This window comes from Perca fluviatilis, chromosome 11, assembly GCF_010015445.1.
Source record: "Perca fluviatilis chromosome 11, GENO_Pfluv_1.0, whole genome shotgun sequence".
NCBI lineage: Eukaryota > Metazoa > Chordata > Actinopteri > Perciformes > Percidae > Perca > Perca fluviatilis.
Genome location: NC_053122.1, coordinates 22694689 through 22708169, shown reverse-complemented (window position 1 = coordinate 22708169; position 13481 = coordinate 22694689). Strand labels below are relative to the sequence as shown.

Here is a 13481-nt window from a genome sequence, read left to right as displayed (position 1 = left end):
CATGTCACACCGTGGGCGGGTACGCGCGACACACGGCGGAAAAGTTGAAAGAAAGGAAAAAGAGACTGTGCTGTCACATCCGTGTCTGCGAGAACTGTAACTCGTATAACTTATGTTGTCAGTTAATTGTAGCATTGACCGGCATGAAATCGGCATATGTCAGACTGACCTGCCAGTCGCCGGTCATGGCCGAGCACATGAAAACCAGCCAATTCCGGTCACCGGACGGTCTGTTGGTGCATCTCTAGTTTAACTAATTTGGTTTCAAAATAAGATCCAGTTCATTAAAAGTGTCACAGAAGCCTTATTGTTTGCATAGCTTAGTGCAAATTCTAAACTTGTTCTTTTTGAATGAACATTCGTTATAACGACAGGTTAATATTTTGGGAAATGCACATATTTGCTGGCTTTTAATGACGATTGATACCTCGCTCATGTCTGTGTGTTAAATATATAGCTGAAATCAGGATGTGGTTAGCCTAGCTTATCATAAAGACTGGAAACTAGGGGAAATGGCTAACTTTGCTCTCAAAAAGTGTATTTTAAATAATTCTTTCAATTATCATAGTGTCGATATCAGAGATTGGTCCAGTAATACAGATTCCCTGGGAATTATTCATCAGACAATCGCACACAAAGCCATCTACAGTTACAGCCCACTGTACTCGTCTTCATGCTGGAACTTGAGAGTGTGTTGTGCCAAACAGACCCCTTTTGCCTGATAGTCTTAGACGTACAGCTAATGTTTCAGCCCTTAACAAAGGATGTGCTGGGTCCATAAGCCAACTCTGATCCCAGGGCCATCTCCTGGGAAGCTGTCTGCCCCACATAACTCTGTCTATTATGGATGTAATATCTAGGGACTGGGGTCAAAACAGGCTGCTTGGTTATTTACTTCCTAGCGTGGTTGTTTAGCATATTCAGGAAATACAGGGCGGGAGTTTTTTTTAAAGAAAACAAAGTCTAGATATGAATCTGGCCAAACATTCTCTGGCTATGTTTCAACATGAAACCAAAGACTGATTGAGTGGTGATAGAGATTCACGCATCAATGTTTCTTATTTAGAAAAGGACTAGAGGACAATAAATCACACACAGATAAATAATCCAACTTGTGTCTGATACACATTATCATAAGCAACACATGGGGGCACAAAGGATGCCCTACCTGCACCAGGCCACCACAGCGTTCAAAGGTTTAATATTATCTCCCACTCACACCTGCCCTGTTGTTTGCCTTCAACACCTACGCAGTCCAACGGCACCTATGGTGACATCATGACATGGTCATTCTCTACACTTTCAGTTTAGGGCATTGTGGCTCCTTATAAGAGTGAAACCAAACCCACCTTTAGGAGCAAGCCTTTCTCCGAGCCTTTGTGTCAAGACATTCCTGACAGACTCCCCCTCAGAGGCGCTTCTTTTGAATCATAATCTCATTAATCTCTGGAGAGATTGAATGTAGCGATTTTATGTTTTATGTAACTCTTAATGGCTGGGAAATGATGTGTTGTTCTGAGATACGTTTTTGGAGCTATTATTTAGGTCAGAGTAAATCTAGGCTGTCAGCTAGAGGACAGCTTTTACTGAAACAGACCACAGGCTATTGTGAGGAATTAATAATCTGTTGCATTTCCTTTTGCATCTTCTATCGGCCCCTTTTTCTTACAGGAGGCGATCTATCCAATGAATTAGTACGCCACTTCCTGATTGAGTGTACACAGAAAGGGGTGCGTTTGAAGGGTTGCCCCAATGAGCCCTATTTTGGTGAGTACCTATTCTGTTAAACTCTCTCTCTCTCTTCACAGCTGGTTAACAACAGAGATCCCTCCTGGCTGTTTGGCTACATTGCACAAAATAAAGACTTCAGACACCCTACTGCCCTCTATTGGTCTGTCGTGCATTGTACCACTATTTGCCGATTGTTCATTTTGCCCGCAGCATAACATGACCGAGTAATGCACCTGGCACTTTATCCACAGCCTGCTGCTCCGTGTTTTCATCTGTTGTTGTGAAATTGAGAAATAGATTTGGCAGTAAAGCATCAAATCTTACAGCAATATTTGATTAATTTTTGTTTTACAGGAAGCTTAACTGCACTGGTCTGCCAACATTCAATCACCCCGTTGGCCCTGCCCTGCAAACTTATCATACCTGACAGAGGTAAACATTCAATGCACTGTCACAGACCAAAGTTTTGGTCAGAAGAGAAAATTAACATAATTTAGGTTTTGTGTCTACCCATATCTGTCTGTTTAGCTGTCTGGCCAGTAGGTCGTTTTGTGTTTATGAAGCTGTTGTGGTTTTCACCCAAGAATCTCACTACTTATTTGCTTATCTTGTTTATAGATCCTCTTGAAGATGTTGTGGAGACTACCTCACAATTAGTCACCAACTCTGCGGCTGAGCTGCTAAAACAGGGTGCAGGTAATCAGGCGTCTAAGATCACTTGCTTTGAATAGACATTATGACAAAGCAATGATGGCACTGTACATAAAAACAGACACAACGCACAATTCTGGGAAAATTATTTTTATTTTTCCTTGTCCTGTTATTATGGACTTTGTCACTGAATACACAAGGCTCTACAGTTATTTGCACTCAGCAGTTGTAATCCACGTGTAATTTGGATTTGTGTGTCCCTGCAGCCTGTAATGTGTGGTACCTGGGCTCCATGGAGATGGAGTCCCTAACAGGCATCCAGGCGGTGCAGAAAGCCACCAGTATGTCTCTGAGCTCCAACCCTCCACCAACTTCCACTGTAGTCCACTTCAAGGTGTCCTCCCAGGGAATCACCCTCACTGACAACCAGAGGAAGTGAGTGAAACATGAGCATATTCATACCATGCACACATGCAGAGACCTTTTTTCTTAAAATAACCCACCCCTGTCTCTTTTTAGGCTGTTCTTCAGGAGGCATTACAATGTAAATACAGTCATATTTTGTGCATTGGACCCTCAAGATAGAAAGTGAGTATTGCTGATTTAAAGTTTGAACATGTGTCATTTAAAAGTTAATAAAGTGTCTGTCGTGGCTATTGTTAGGCAAACCTTTTATTATTTTAAACAGGTGTGGTATGTCAACACCTTTTCACTGTTGGAAAGTTCTACTAAGCTAATAACAATCCTCCTTTCACTGCTCACAGGTGGAATAAAGATGGCTGCCCTTCAGCAAAGTAAGTCAATGATTATTATTTTCACATCGCTTCAACCAGAGCCAGCATGAAAGCAGTTCTTTTTAAAGGAATGTGGTCAGTTTGAGGCAGATGACAGTTCTGCTATTAAGTATTTTTATGCACCTCTGCAGGATCTTTGGCTTTGTGGCGAGGAAAACTGGCACTTCCATGGACAATGTATGTCACCTGTTTGCAGAGCATGACCCTGAGCAGCCAGCAAGCGCCATTGTCAACTTTGTTTCCAAGGTGATGATTGGCTCGCAGAAAAGTAAGTAGGCCTGCCTCAGACTGAGCTGATCACCTAGACAGACTTGTACTCAGAGTAGAAACAAGAAATAAAGACTGAAAGGCTGAACAAAGGACAAAATGTCAAGGACTGAAGATGGTGGCGTTAACCCGGGATATTAACTGGATATTACGTGCATAATGATCACTTACCAGCACCAGGACATTTAATTACATTAATTTTCAATAGAAAAATATAAATCCCTTCTATGCTGTTACTTTTCTTTCCTGTAAAATGAACTGTAAAGTAGCAGAGAATAAAAACAAAATCGTATGAGATTTGATTCCAACTGTAATGTATAATACAGTTAGATATATTTTCTCAACATACTTTAAGTACATAACACAATGGTTGCTTTTCTCATTTGTGCATAGCATTTTTATAGACAAATCAAGAAAGCCGTACCTTGTTGCATGTAATTGTTTTCTAATATTTAACCAAAACAAACTTCATTTAAGCTATTAACATTCTGTAAAGTTGTAGCCAATGTAGAAGCACCTCTGTGCTGCATCTGTCCAGCATGCAGTATTTTGTTGGAGTTTAATATGTGGAAAGGCAGTGCAGCAAATATGTATAATTAGGCAAGGCTACAGGCTCATACAGGATTATCTTATTTTATCTATGCAATGTAAATTTTTATTTTTTTAAACCACATCCTTCTGTACACTTGCAGCATGTATCTGGCTTCTCTAAACCTTGTTAAATAATTTTCTTTCTCCTATGTGAATATGACCACTTTTAAAGCTGTCAGCGACATTTTAATGAAAGTGTCGGTGTGTGTGTGTGTGTGTGTGTGTGTGTGTGTGTGTGTGTGTGTGTGTGTGTGTGTGTGTGTGTGTGTGTGTGTGTGTGTGTGTGTGTGTGTGTGTGTGTGTGTGTGTGTGTGTTGAAATGAGAGAAATCATAGAAAACTATTTTAATTAAACCCTAATATATATTGATTTGACATGAGTTGGTTAAAAACACATCAGTACTTTGCAAAGAAGATAGTACAAGTGGCGTTTCACTCACAGCTGCCAAATTTTTACTTTATTTTGCCCTCTTTTGGGGGGCTTATGGCCACTAATACTAAAGCACTGCAGTGTTTCAGTATCAAAAATATATTGGACAGTATCCTCGATTTAGTACATTTCATTTGAATAAAAAAAAAGACAGGCTGCTACAGTATATGGAGCAAACAAATGCTGCAATTGTGTTAGTGTTTTAAAAGTTCTTAAAAGAAAGAAAAGCTCTCAGTGTTGGAATTGCACAAATAAATTTAGGATTTGAAATATACTTTATTAGTCATATATAAGACGATGACCATAAAACTTTATTCCTTTCAACTTTTTTGTGTTGGGCAGCCATATTATCCAGAGAGGAACACAATACATTTCTGTTGATTTTTTTATATACACGTGTTATCTTGTTATCTATTATCTGTACCTCATACTTATCTCATACAATACTGTGCCTCTGTGTATAACATGCTACATGTGAACAGTTTATTTGTATATTATTATTATTGCATTGTTTGATGTGTTCTGTAAATAAATAAAATGAAACATGGATTTAATCTTGGTGATGTGTTACACCCTTGAAGGAAAGGTTCGACATAGCCAGGACCAGTTGCCAGGTAGTCGTTTTCAGGAAACCAACGGATGGTTGTTAGCTTGCATTTCCTTCATCATATTTAGTAACTTAGTAAAATTTTGGATCTCCACTAGAATTTAAAGTAAAGTTCTGTGGGTTTAAATAATGTTTGGCTGCACACCGTGCATTGTTAATGTTAATGACTGACCCACCATTATGCTGCTACCGCACACTGCTGAACCAAAGACAGCATGCACAGGTCTTGCCTCATTTGAAGTGCTAAGGGAATGAGGAGAGAATGACTCCTTGACGAATATGTCTATCAAAACTTGAGGTAAACCTTTATTTTTGTAGCAATAATGAAGTTACGAGAAAAGTTACAATCTCAAAGTTTTCTGTTTTGGTCTCTTTGGCGGCATCTATGGCGATACGTGGTAATTGCAGGTGTGTTTTTGGTCCTCACTTTTGATTTTTCCCAGGAATGTCGCCAATGACACCCAGTTCCTAATACTCCAAATACAAGGTCTTTCGTCAGTGGGCTCAATCACCGTTGTCTTACCTCAGATAGTGACTTAACAAACATTATTTAAATGAAAATCTTAGAGATTATTGTTTTAATGTACATTGTTACACTTTTCATGTTTGGAGGCTACAGTGTGACATTTGCTCACACTAAAGTGTATTACGCGAGAACGATTGTCCATGGCATGCAACAGTTTGCTGTGAGTCAAGTTTCATTACCTAACGTTACCATAATGTAACGGCACAGTTTAAAAAAACGTTGTACCAAAACAAGTTCCTTCCCGAGGCTATTTTGCAGCGGCATGGTGGCTCCGCTCGCCGCTTAGCACCGCCCAAGACGATTGTGATTGGTTTAAAGAAATGCCAATAAACCAGAGCACGTTTTTTTTCCCATCCCAGAATGCTGTGTGGACTAGCCAGACCCTCCTCGGCAGCACTGTGGTGGAAGATCTGGCAATGCAAGACTACGGCACAGTAGCCGCTGCCTTACAGAACAACACAATGTAAACAGCATTGCAGACTGTTAAAACTAAAGCCACATTCCGGAAGTTAGCTAAACTATCTAGCATTAGCTAACTTCCGGACGTTTCTCAACTCAGTTGCCGATGTTGGAAAGTAACCAAGTAATACTCAAGTACTGTACTGAAGTACAAATTTGAGGTACTTGTACTTTACTTGAGTATTTCTATTTTCTGCTACTTTATACTTCTACTCTACTACATCTCAGATGTAAATATTATACTTTTCACTCCACTACATTTATCCATCAGCTTTAGAGCCTATACTTTGCAGATTCAGATGAACAATACAAAATATAATCAGTAAACACATATTGATTGGCTATATCGGCCCCCAGGGGGAAATCCACAAGCCACCCAGCAGTATGTTAAGTAATACATAAAATAATTAAAATTAGCACCACATTTAAGCTACCAGCTGCAAAATGAAAGCGATGAACACATTAATGCATCAATAATTATAATCCAATAATGTATATGCAATAAAACATTCGTTTATCAAAACAGGATGTTTTATTGTATTATAATCTTAAAACGCTCCAAAAGGCTTCACATGCGTATTACAATTACTGAAATTTTCTTTTTATCTTGTCACCTTTTTTCAGTAGTATAGAGTTTGCAGGTCTGAATCTAACAATACTGAAAAGTAAACCGAAAACGACACTACTGCCCAGGGCCAGTAATGAGGAAACTCTGCTGGAAAAACATTTAGTGTTACTGTAGAGAAATTAATACCTTCAGTCCTATTTGCAACCAGCAGAGGATGCTATCAACACAACACTTTTGAACCTTAACATGTGCAGTCAAGTGGAGTGGTTTAGTGACGTGGCTTATTTCCCCAGTCAAATTGAACTTTCTTAGCTGTAGCTTAAAGGGGAAACAGTAATGGTGACAAACCTAGGTGGATCACCATCACATCTTTTAATAAGGCTGACACACAAGTGCCATTTGTCGGTGTCTTTCTTTCTCTGTGCACACACACGTGTCCACTGTCTCATTTATGAAGTGCACTAAAAGAGGATTTTACCTCCACACAAGCCTGGGCAGGTTGCTCTGATGGTGCTGAGAGGGAATAAAATTGCATAGCCTAGCCAAAGAGGGAGGAAAGGTGTAATGGGGTAGACCCTCCCTCCTCCCCCTCCTCACTACTGTCCCTCTGCAGGTGGTGAAAGTGAAGAATTCCCGGGGAGGGCAGGAAGGAAGCGAAGGCCCAGGTGTGGCGACTGCAGAGAGCCCAGAGCCCAGTCTTCCTCTGTTATTTAGTGCGTAGTGGCCTCAAAATAAAAGAAGCCAGGGAAAGTCCAGAAAACCAAGTAACATTATTAGACCGCAGAGAAACCCTGTCAGGAGACAATATTTCATAATGACAGTGTGTGTGAGCATGAGAGGCCTATGTAGGTCTAACTTGATACTGCAAAAATTCCCCATCAAACTTGATATACTGTATATGTCTTCATATTTACTTTTACCAAGCTGATTAATGATATAGGAGAATGTACTTTAAAAGAAAAACAATCAAGAAGATGCCCGACAGCAGAGTCTGGCTTATTTTCCCAACCATTAACCTACATGGCGACCACTGATGAGCCTCTGTAGCCTAATATAATCACTGCTATTGTGTTGACATTCCTGACCTGAGCAAGGACCCATAACAGACACTGATTAAGCCTGTCACATACAGTATGCCTCTCTCAACAAATAACAGCTTTCCAATCAACTTTACAGATTTACACATTTACAATTTACTCCTAGTAGACTGAAGCCAATCAAATTTCACGTTGCAGATAATGTGGAGGTGAATGGTCGTGTTTATCAGGCTGACGGAGCTCATTCTCATTTCTCGCGCACCCCAGTTCTGAAGGATTTTTACGGCCACTTAATTAGACGTTCGGGGCTCATCTCAGTCCTCTGAGGCATAATAAAGGTTGTGGAGCAAAAATAGAAAGTGCATTCTGGCATGGCTGCACAATCTGAGGCCCCCTAGATTTAGTTTTCAGCAGACACGGAAAAGCTCATAATGCATTGTGTGATTAATTGTGGGCTTCCATATCAGGCCACGTAGGGTCAGGTCAGCTCAAAATGATGCCCAACACCATCAATGGATTATCACTTTTTATTGAGTAATGCAATATTAATATTTTTGTGTTTCAGAATCATTTCAAATTGTATGTAGTGTCAAAGCTCCACATTTCTGTCCCATACAAACCAAAACAGTTTGTGATGTAACTGGAGGGTTGCAAGTGCTCATGGGTGCTACATGACTCCCGACTATGGCTGTGAAAAGCCTGGAAAGAACCAAGCCGTAGGGTCAAGTGCTGCCTTTGTCATGTGAATTTGAGCTCTCTACCCCATCAATACCACCGTTGATCATGCTCCAACTGTATTCATTTTAATATATTAATACTGGATGTTGTGTTCTGGATGTATAACTTAACGTTAATTATGTAAAAGTGGATATTGATGCAATATTTTAGAATTCGAGATATAGAAGGTTTGCAGTAGGTTTTTGTCAACTTTCCACTACCTACAAAGGTTGGTGGGAGGTGTGTCCTGCGCCGACAGCCTGCTGGTTTATTGTTTTTTTTTTTTATGACAATATACTAAAGATCAGCCTCACACCAAATCATAATGTTTTGTTTATGTTTATTTACCTCCTAATCGCAAATATGTGCATTAAGTTAGCTGAGCTATTCTACAATCTTTCCACGTATACTCCCTGGCAACAGCAGCAGTAGCCCCTGGGGTAAAAGTACTCCTCGCCAATTATTGTAACTTGTGAATAGTTTCTTGTTGGGTAACTTGTACCCCTCATTTACCTAAATGTACTCTCCATTGACTAAATCACTATAACATTAGTCTATATCCTTGATGTTCCACTTCCGGGATTGATCCGGTATCGCAGGAAATCCCGCCGGATGCATGTATTTTTGCCGATGTCCGTTTCCTTCCGCTTTCTTTGTGTTGGAATTTTAAACTGGTGTATTTATGAGGACTATGGTTAACCGCTCCTCAGATCTCTGCAGGGTAAATTGAGACAGCTAGCTAGACTACCTGTCCAATCTGAGTTTTCTCTCGCATTACTATTTTACAGCGGCGCCGCCCATGACAATTGTGATTGGTTTAAAGAAATGCCAATAAAGCAGAGCATGTTTTTCTCCCATCCCGGAATGCTGTGTGGACTAACCAGACCCTTCTCCGCTCCGCAGTGTGTGGATGCCGGCCTGGCAAAGTGAGACTACTATAACATAGACCAACAAAATGAACTACAGCATAAAATAAACTACACATATAATTACCCAAAAGAGATTAAACAACAAAAGGAAAATACAAAGGAATCCTGTAAAATATGGCTTAAATAAAGATACTTGCATAAATACAGAAAGTAAATTAGATTAGCTGGGTGGACCTGTCAGAGACAGCTATAACATTTTACACTGACTGTGATAAATCTGTCTTTTCTCTTCATTTCAGCATCAAACCACATCTTGCAACCACTGACACCCCTCACTTATAAAATAAATGGAGCATTGTAGGGCCTGCATCTGCAAGGGATATTCCCTCCTCCACCAACTATAATTTTGTCTTTGTTAACGATGAGTAGTAGTATGAGTAATGGTCTGTTGGTGTCAGTTAGAAAATGATATGTGATTGTGCAAGAATAAATTACATGTAGCTGTCCCTTTCATTTGTATTAGTCTTTTGACGCCATTGTTGTAGATCACACTCTCACACACTCAAAGAAAAAACAATTACAAATGAAGCATGAATGAAAAAGTACAAGCACAATCAGAAACAGCTTTATTGGCAGTACATTAGTTTACATTTAAACCATGCTTTCTGAATACACTTCAGTTACTACATGCTCAAAGAGCAATATGTTTTGCACATGTGAGGAAATGTACATACATGTGTGAATACATGTTCAAAGTCCTAATGTGTCTATACGAGACATAGAAATACAAACATAGGAAGTGATACTGTCTAGGGGGGATTCGGGGCCCAATGTGAGCGGCGCCACTCTCAGCCTACTTCCGAGCACTCTGCAATCTGTCAGGCTGAGTGCTGAGAGCTCCTCTCTCTCCATCCTCCACTTCGCTCAGGCCTAATTACAGCCTTGGATTGCCTCAGGGGCCAAGCCTCCAGAAATGGGGACCATGACAGCTCCACGAACAGACCACTCCAAAAAAATAATTAACCGACCGTGGAATTAGATGAAAGGTGGCCTTTGCCCCTTTTGGCTCTTTATTTTGTCCACTATTCAAACCACATCTAATAATCAAATAATTGTCGAAGCTCTGTATGGGTCAGAGCAGAATCAAAGGGAAAAGATGATCATATTAATTATAATGGAGACCTTTGCGTCCAATGCTTAGAGTCTGCTCGAAAAGCTCTCAGACAGGGGGAAATTATATGAGAGACGATCATGAGACTATGGAGAGAAAAAAAAGAATAACAGTGACCATACCAGACTTGACATGTGGTCTGTGGCAGACTCATTCCTAAACAGTGCCACCCCTTCCTCTTACTCCAACACATACAGCACCCAAAAACTCTCTCTCTGCTTTCACAGACACACTGGACCCCCACTGCCATCCCAAATTCCAGGTAAGTATGGGGAAAGAGTTGGCTAATGTTTAAGAATGATGGGCGCGCACGCACACATCATTCTCTGGGGTCTACCCAGACATGTTCTGCAGACCTCCAGCTGATTAAACTATGTGCTTCTCAATCTGTGAGCTTTGGCCTTTGCTGCAGATTATTGTGCTGTTCCCCATCACTACAGTACATACATCAAAATAATGAATAACAATGAAAGGAATGCTAATAAGTAATTCTGCTAATGTATCATTAATGTAAACTATATTTTTTCTCCCTGCCCGTAATTGTCAAAGGAACATCAGATTACCATACATTTGGTTAAAGGATCAGTTCACCCAACACAAAAAAGATTTTCTCACATTAAGTCAGGTATATCACATGCAACTGACATGTTGGTGTTTCATTTTTAAGATATATTATGTGTAAATGCCAAAATGATCTAGCCTCGTGAGACCGTCCTGATCTCGCGAGCTCATGCGAAGCAATCCATCTGGCGGAGTCAGGTTAAAAAATGATCTGCGCTGCTAGAAAATCTTCTTTTCATAATTTTAGGTGGACTGATCCTTTAATAATTGAAGCTGCAGTTTTATAATACTAAATACAGGGATAAAGATATATATTTATATAAATAATTGCTCACAGTGAAGCAAAGCAGCAACCTATGGCGTTGAGATTTAAGATGAAACTGAGAATATGTGTGACATCCAGAAGCAGGCATTCAGTATATATTTAGCCAAAGGCTTCAGTGCAATAAGATACAGGCAATGCAAGACCACTCTCAGAGCTGCAAGCGAGTGTATGTGATTTATCCAAATCATCTTAAAACAGTGGAAAATTGCTCCGCATTAGGATTTGACAAGCAGTTGCGTTTGGCCAGCGTGGGCTTTGACAGCAGGTTATGTTAAACACATGTACAGTAATATTCTGTGTGTGCAATAGCAAATTCTTCACACTCATTCTTTATTGAGTGGCTGCTCTGCGACGACATTCCTCCAGTACATTACTCCCTGTGCCCGATGCTCTCCTGTGCTATGCTGAATATGCACAGGTGGCTGAGAGACCCCCTTCCAAAGAGCTCTGAGTGGAGGAGAGGGAGGAAAATAAGCCGTCTTTTTTCAGCTTATGAAACAAATGTTTGGCATTCCACTGAGCACTGCTCTGCTGTAGACCTGTCTGTTAACAGGCGGCAGTACGCCAGGGCTTGTTGGCAACTGATTTGACATTGGCTTCCAAGAAAATTCAAAAGCAAAGAGGAACTGTACACCTCTCCTCTCCTGCAGTTATTCTTTTGAGGTATTTTGGACATTTTTGCTGGTGTATTCCCTCTCTCATCTGTTACCAATTAATAGTGGACCTAAAAACGCTACAGATGTAATTACTCAGGAATTTTCTCACTCATGTGGTATGTGTCCTTATTTTAAAATCTGCTTTGTAGCACTGACAAATGACTAGAGCAGGCCCAACTATGTCACACGTCTTAACAGCAAGCTCAGAGACCACTGCTTTACTGTATGTGTGAGGAACAGGTACATGAGGTGCATTTTACACGGATCAAAAGTACTGAATACCATATAGGCGGGTCACCTTGAGTTACGTTCAGCTGCTGGATATTCTCCACGTTTTAAACAAAACTGATTGTGTAGACTGATAGCAGCAGATCTTATGGCTGATTTGACTTTCATCTGGCCCACATGGAACCTGTTTATTATAAAGTCTCATCATTGGATAATCTTTGTCCCATTTTTAAAACCCTGCAAGAGAACAGGTGAATGTAAAACAGTTCTGAAAATGCCAAGATTTGAGGTAAATAAGCAGATAAACCTTATCTACATATATCTGCGTACAGGAATAAATAAGGGGAATAACAAGATCATTATTTATATTATATATAGTGTATACATATATGTTTTGTACAGTGGTGGGAGAAGAAAACTGTACAGACAAGTTTCAAAATTAAAATCACTCATTGTGCAGATTGACCCCTTTCAGTGTTATATTGTTATATTGTACACTATAATATACTGATAGATGAATATGTAAGCAACCTTTTAATATTTGAGATGGTCAAGGAAGAGAATTTCCCATAATGTTGCTTCATCTTTATAAAAAAAATATTTAATAACATTTGTTTTGTAAAGTATTATTCTGCAGGGTAAATATACAATATTTGTCTCTGAAAATGTAGTGCAGTAGAAGAATAAAGTGGAAGATAAAGTAGGCATACAAATACCTGAAAATTGCGCTTAAGTTAATGTACTTAGTAACATTCCACCACTGGTTTTGTATACATTCTGTCGTCTGTTGTAGGGCTGCACTCTTGTAGCTTGTACTGTATCAAAGCTTTAAATAATGATCATATGCATGGATTGGCCAATGATTATGTGCTTAAACCATTTAGGGGTCATGCAGGGTTATGTGCAGCAGCTTCTTCAGCCGCAGATCAGTGGACTCACATACAGATGCAAACACATACTTATGCAACACTTGTACATTTAAACACGCAACCAAGCAAAAACCACAAAAAGCTGCACACAGAAAGCAGTTAATGCTTGAGACGCACACGCACACACACACACACATACACACTATAGGCGCCCCCTATGAATGAATATGCGCATGGCAGATGCTTGGACTTGTGTGGGAGTTGATACAATTTAAAAACATTGTTGTGTTTTTATTTGGGTAACTTAAATTCCTTGACTGTGTGTCTAATAATAACCTGACAATTGAAGTATATGTATTGAAATGTGTTCAGATTCAGAATATTAAGACCTCAACTTAATCCCTCAGCTAAGGTAAAGGGTTGCT

The 13481-nt window shown here is 39.8% G+C and overlaps 1 protein-coding gene across 1 annotated transcript in view; it reads left to right on the top strand.

Annotated features, from left to right (window-relative positions):
• The window catches only part of LOC120568657 (tensin-3-like), a 34785-nt gene extending 30079 nt beyond the window's left edge, over positions 1 to 4706 (top strand). The window contains exons 22-28 of the mRNA XM_039816311.1: positions 1672 to 1767; positions 2086 to 2163; positions 2350 to 2427; positions 2649 to 2817; positions 2902 to 2970; positions 3147 to 3176; positions 3308 to 4706. Of these exons, the coding sequence (XP_039672245.1) occupies positions 1672 to 1767; positions 2086 to 2163; positions 2350 to 2427; positions 2649 to 2817; positions 2902 to 2970; positions 3147 to 3176; positions 3308 to 3452 (665 nt within the window). The 3' untranslated portion in view covers positions 3453 to 4706. The remainder of the gene's footprint in view (positions 1 to 1671; positions 1768 to 2085; positions 2164 to 2349; positions 2428 to 2648; positions 2818 to 2901; positions 2971 to 3146; positions 3177 to 3307) is intronic.
• Positions 4707 to 13481: the final 8775 nt, after the last annotated feature.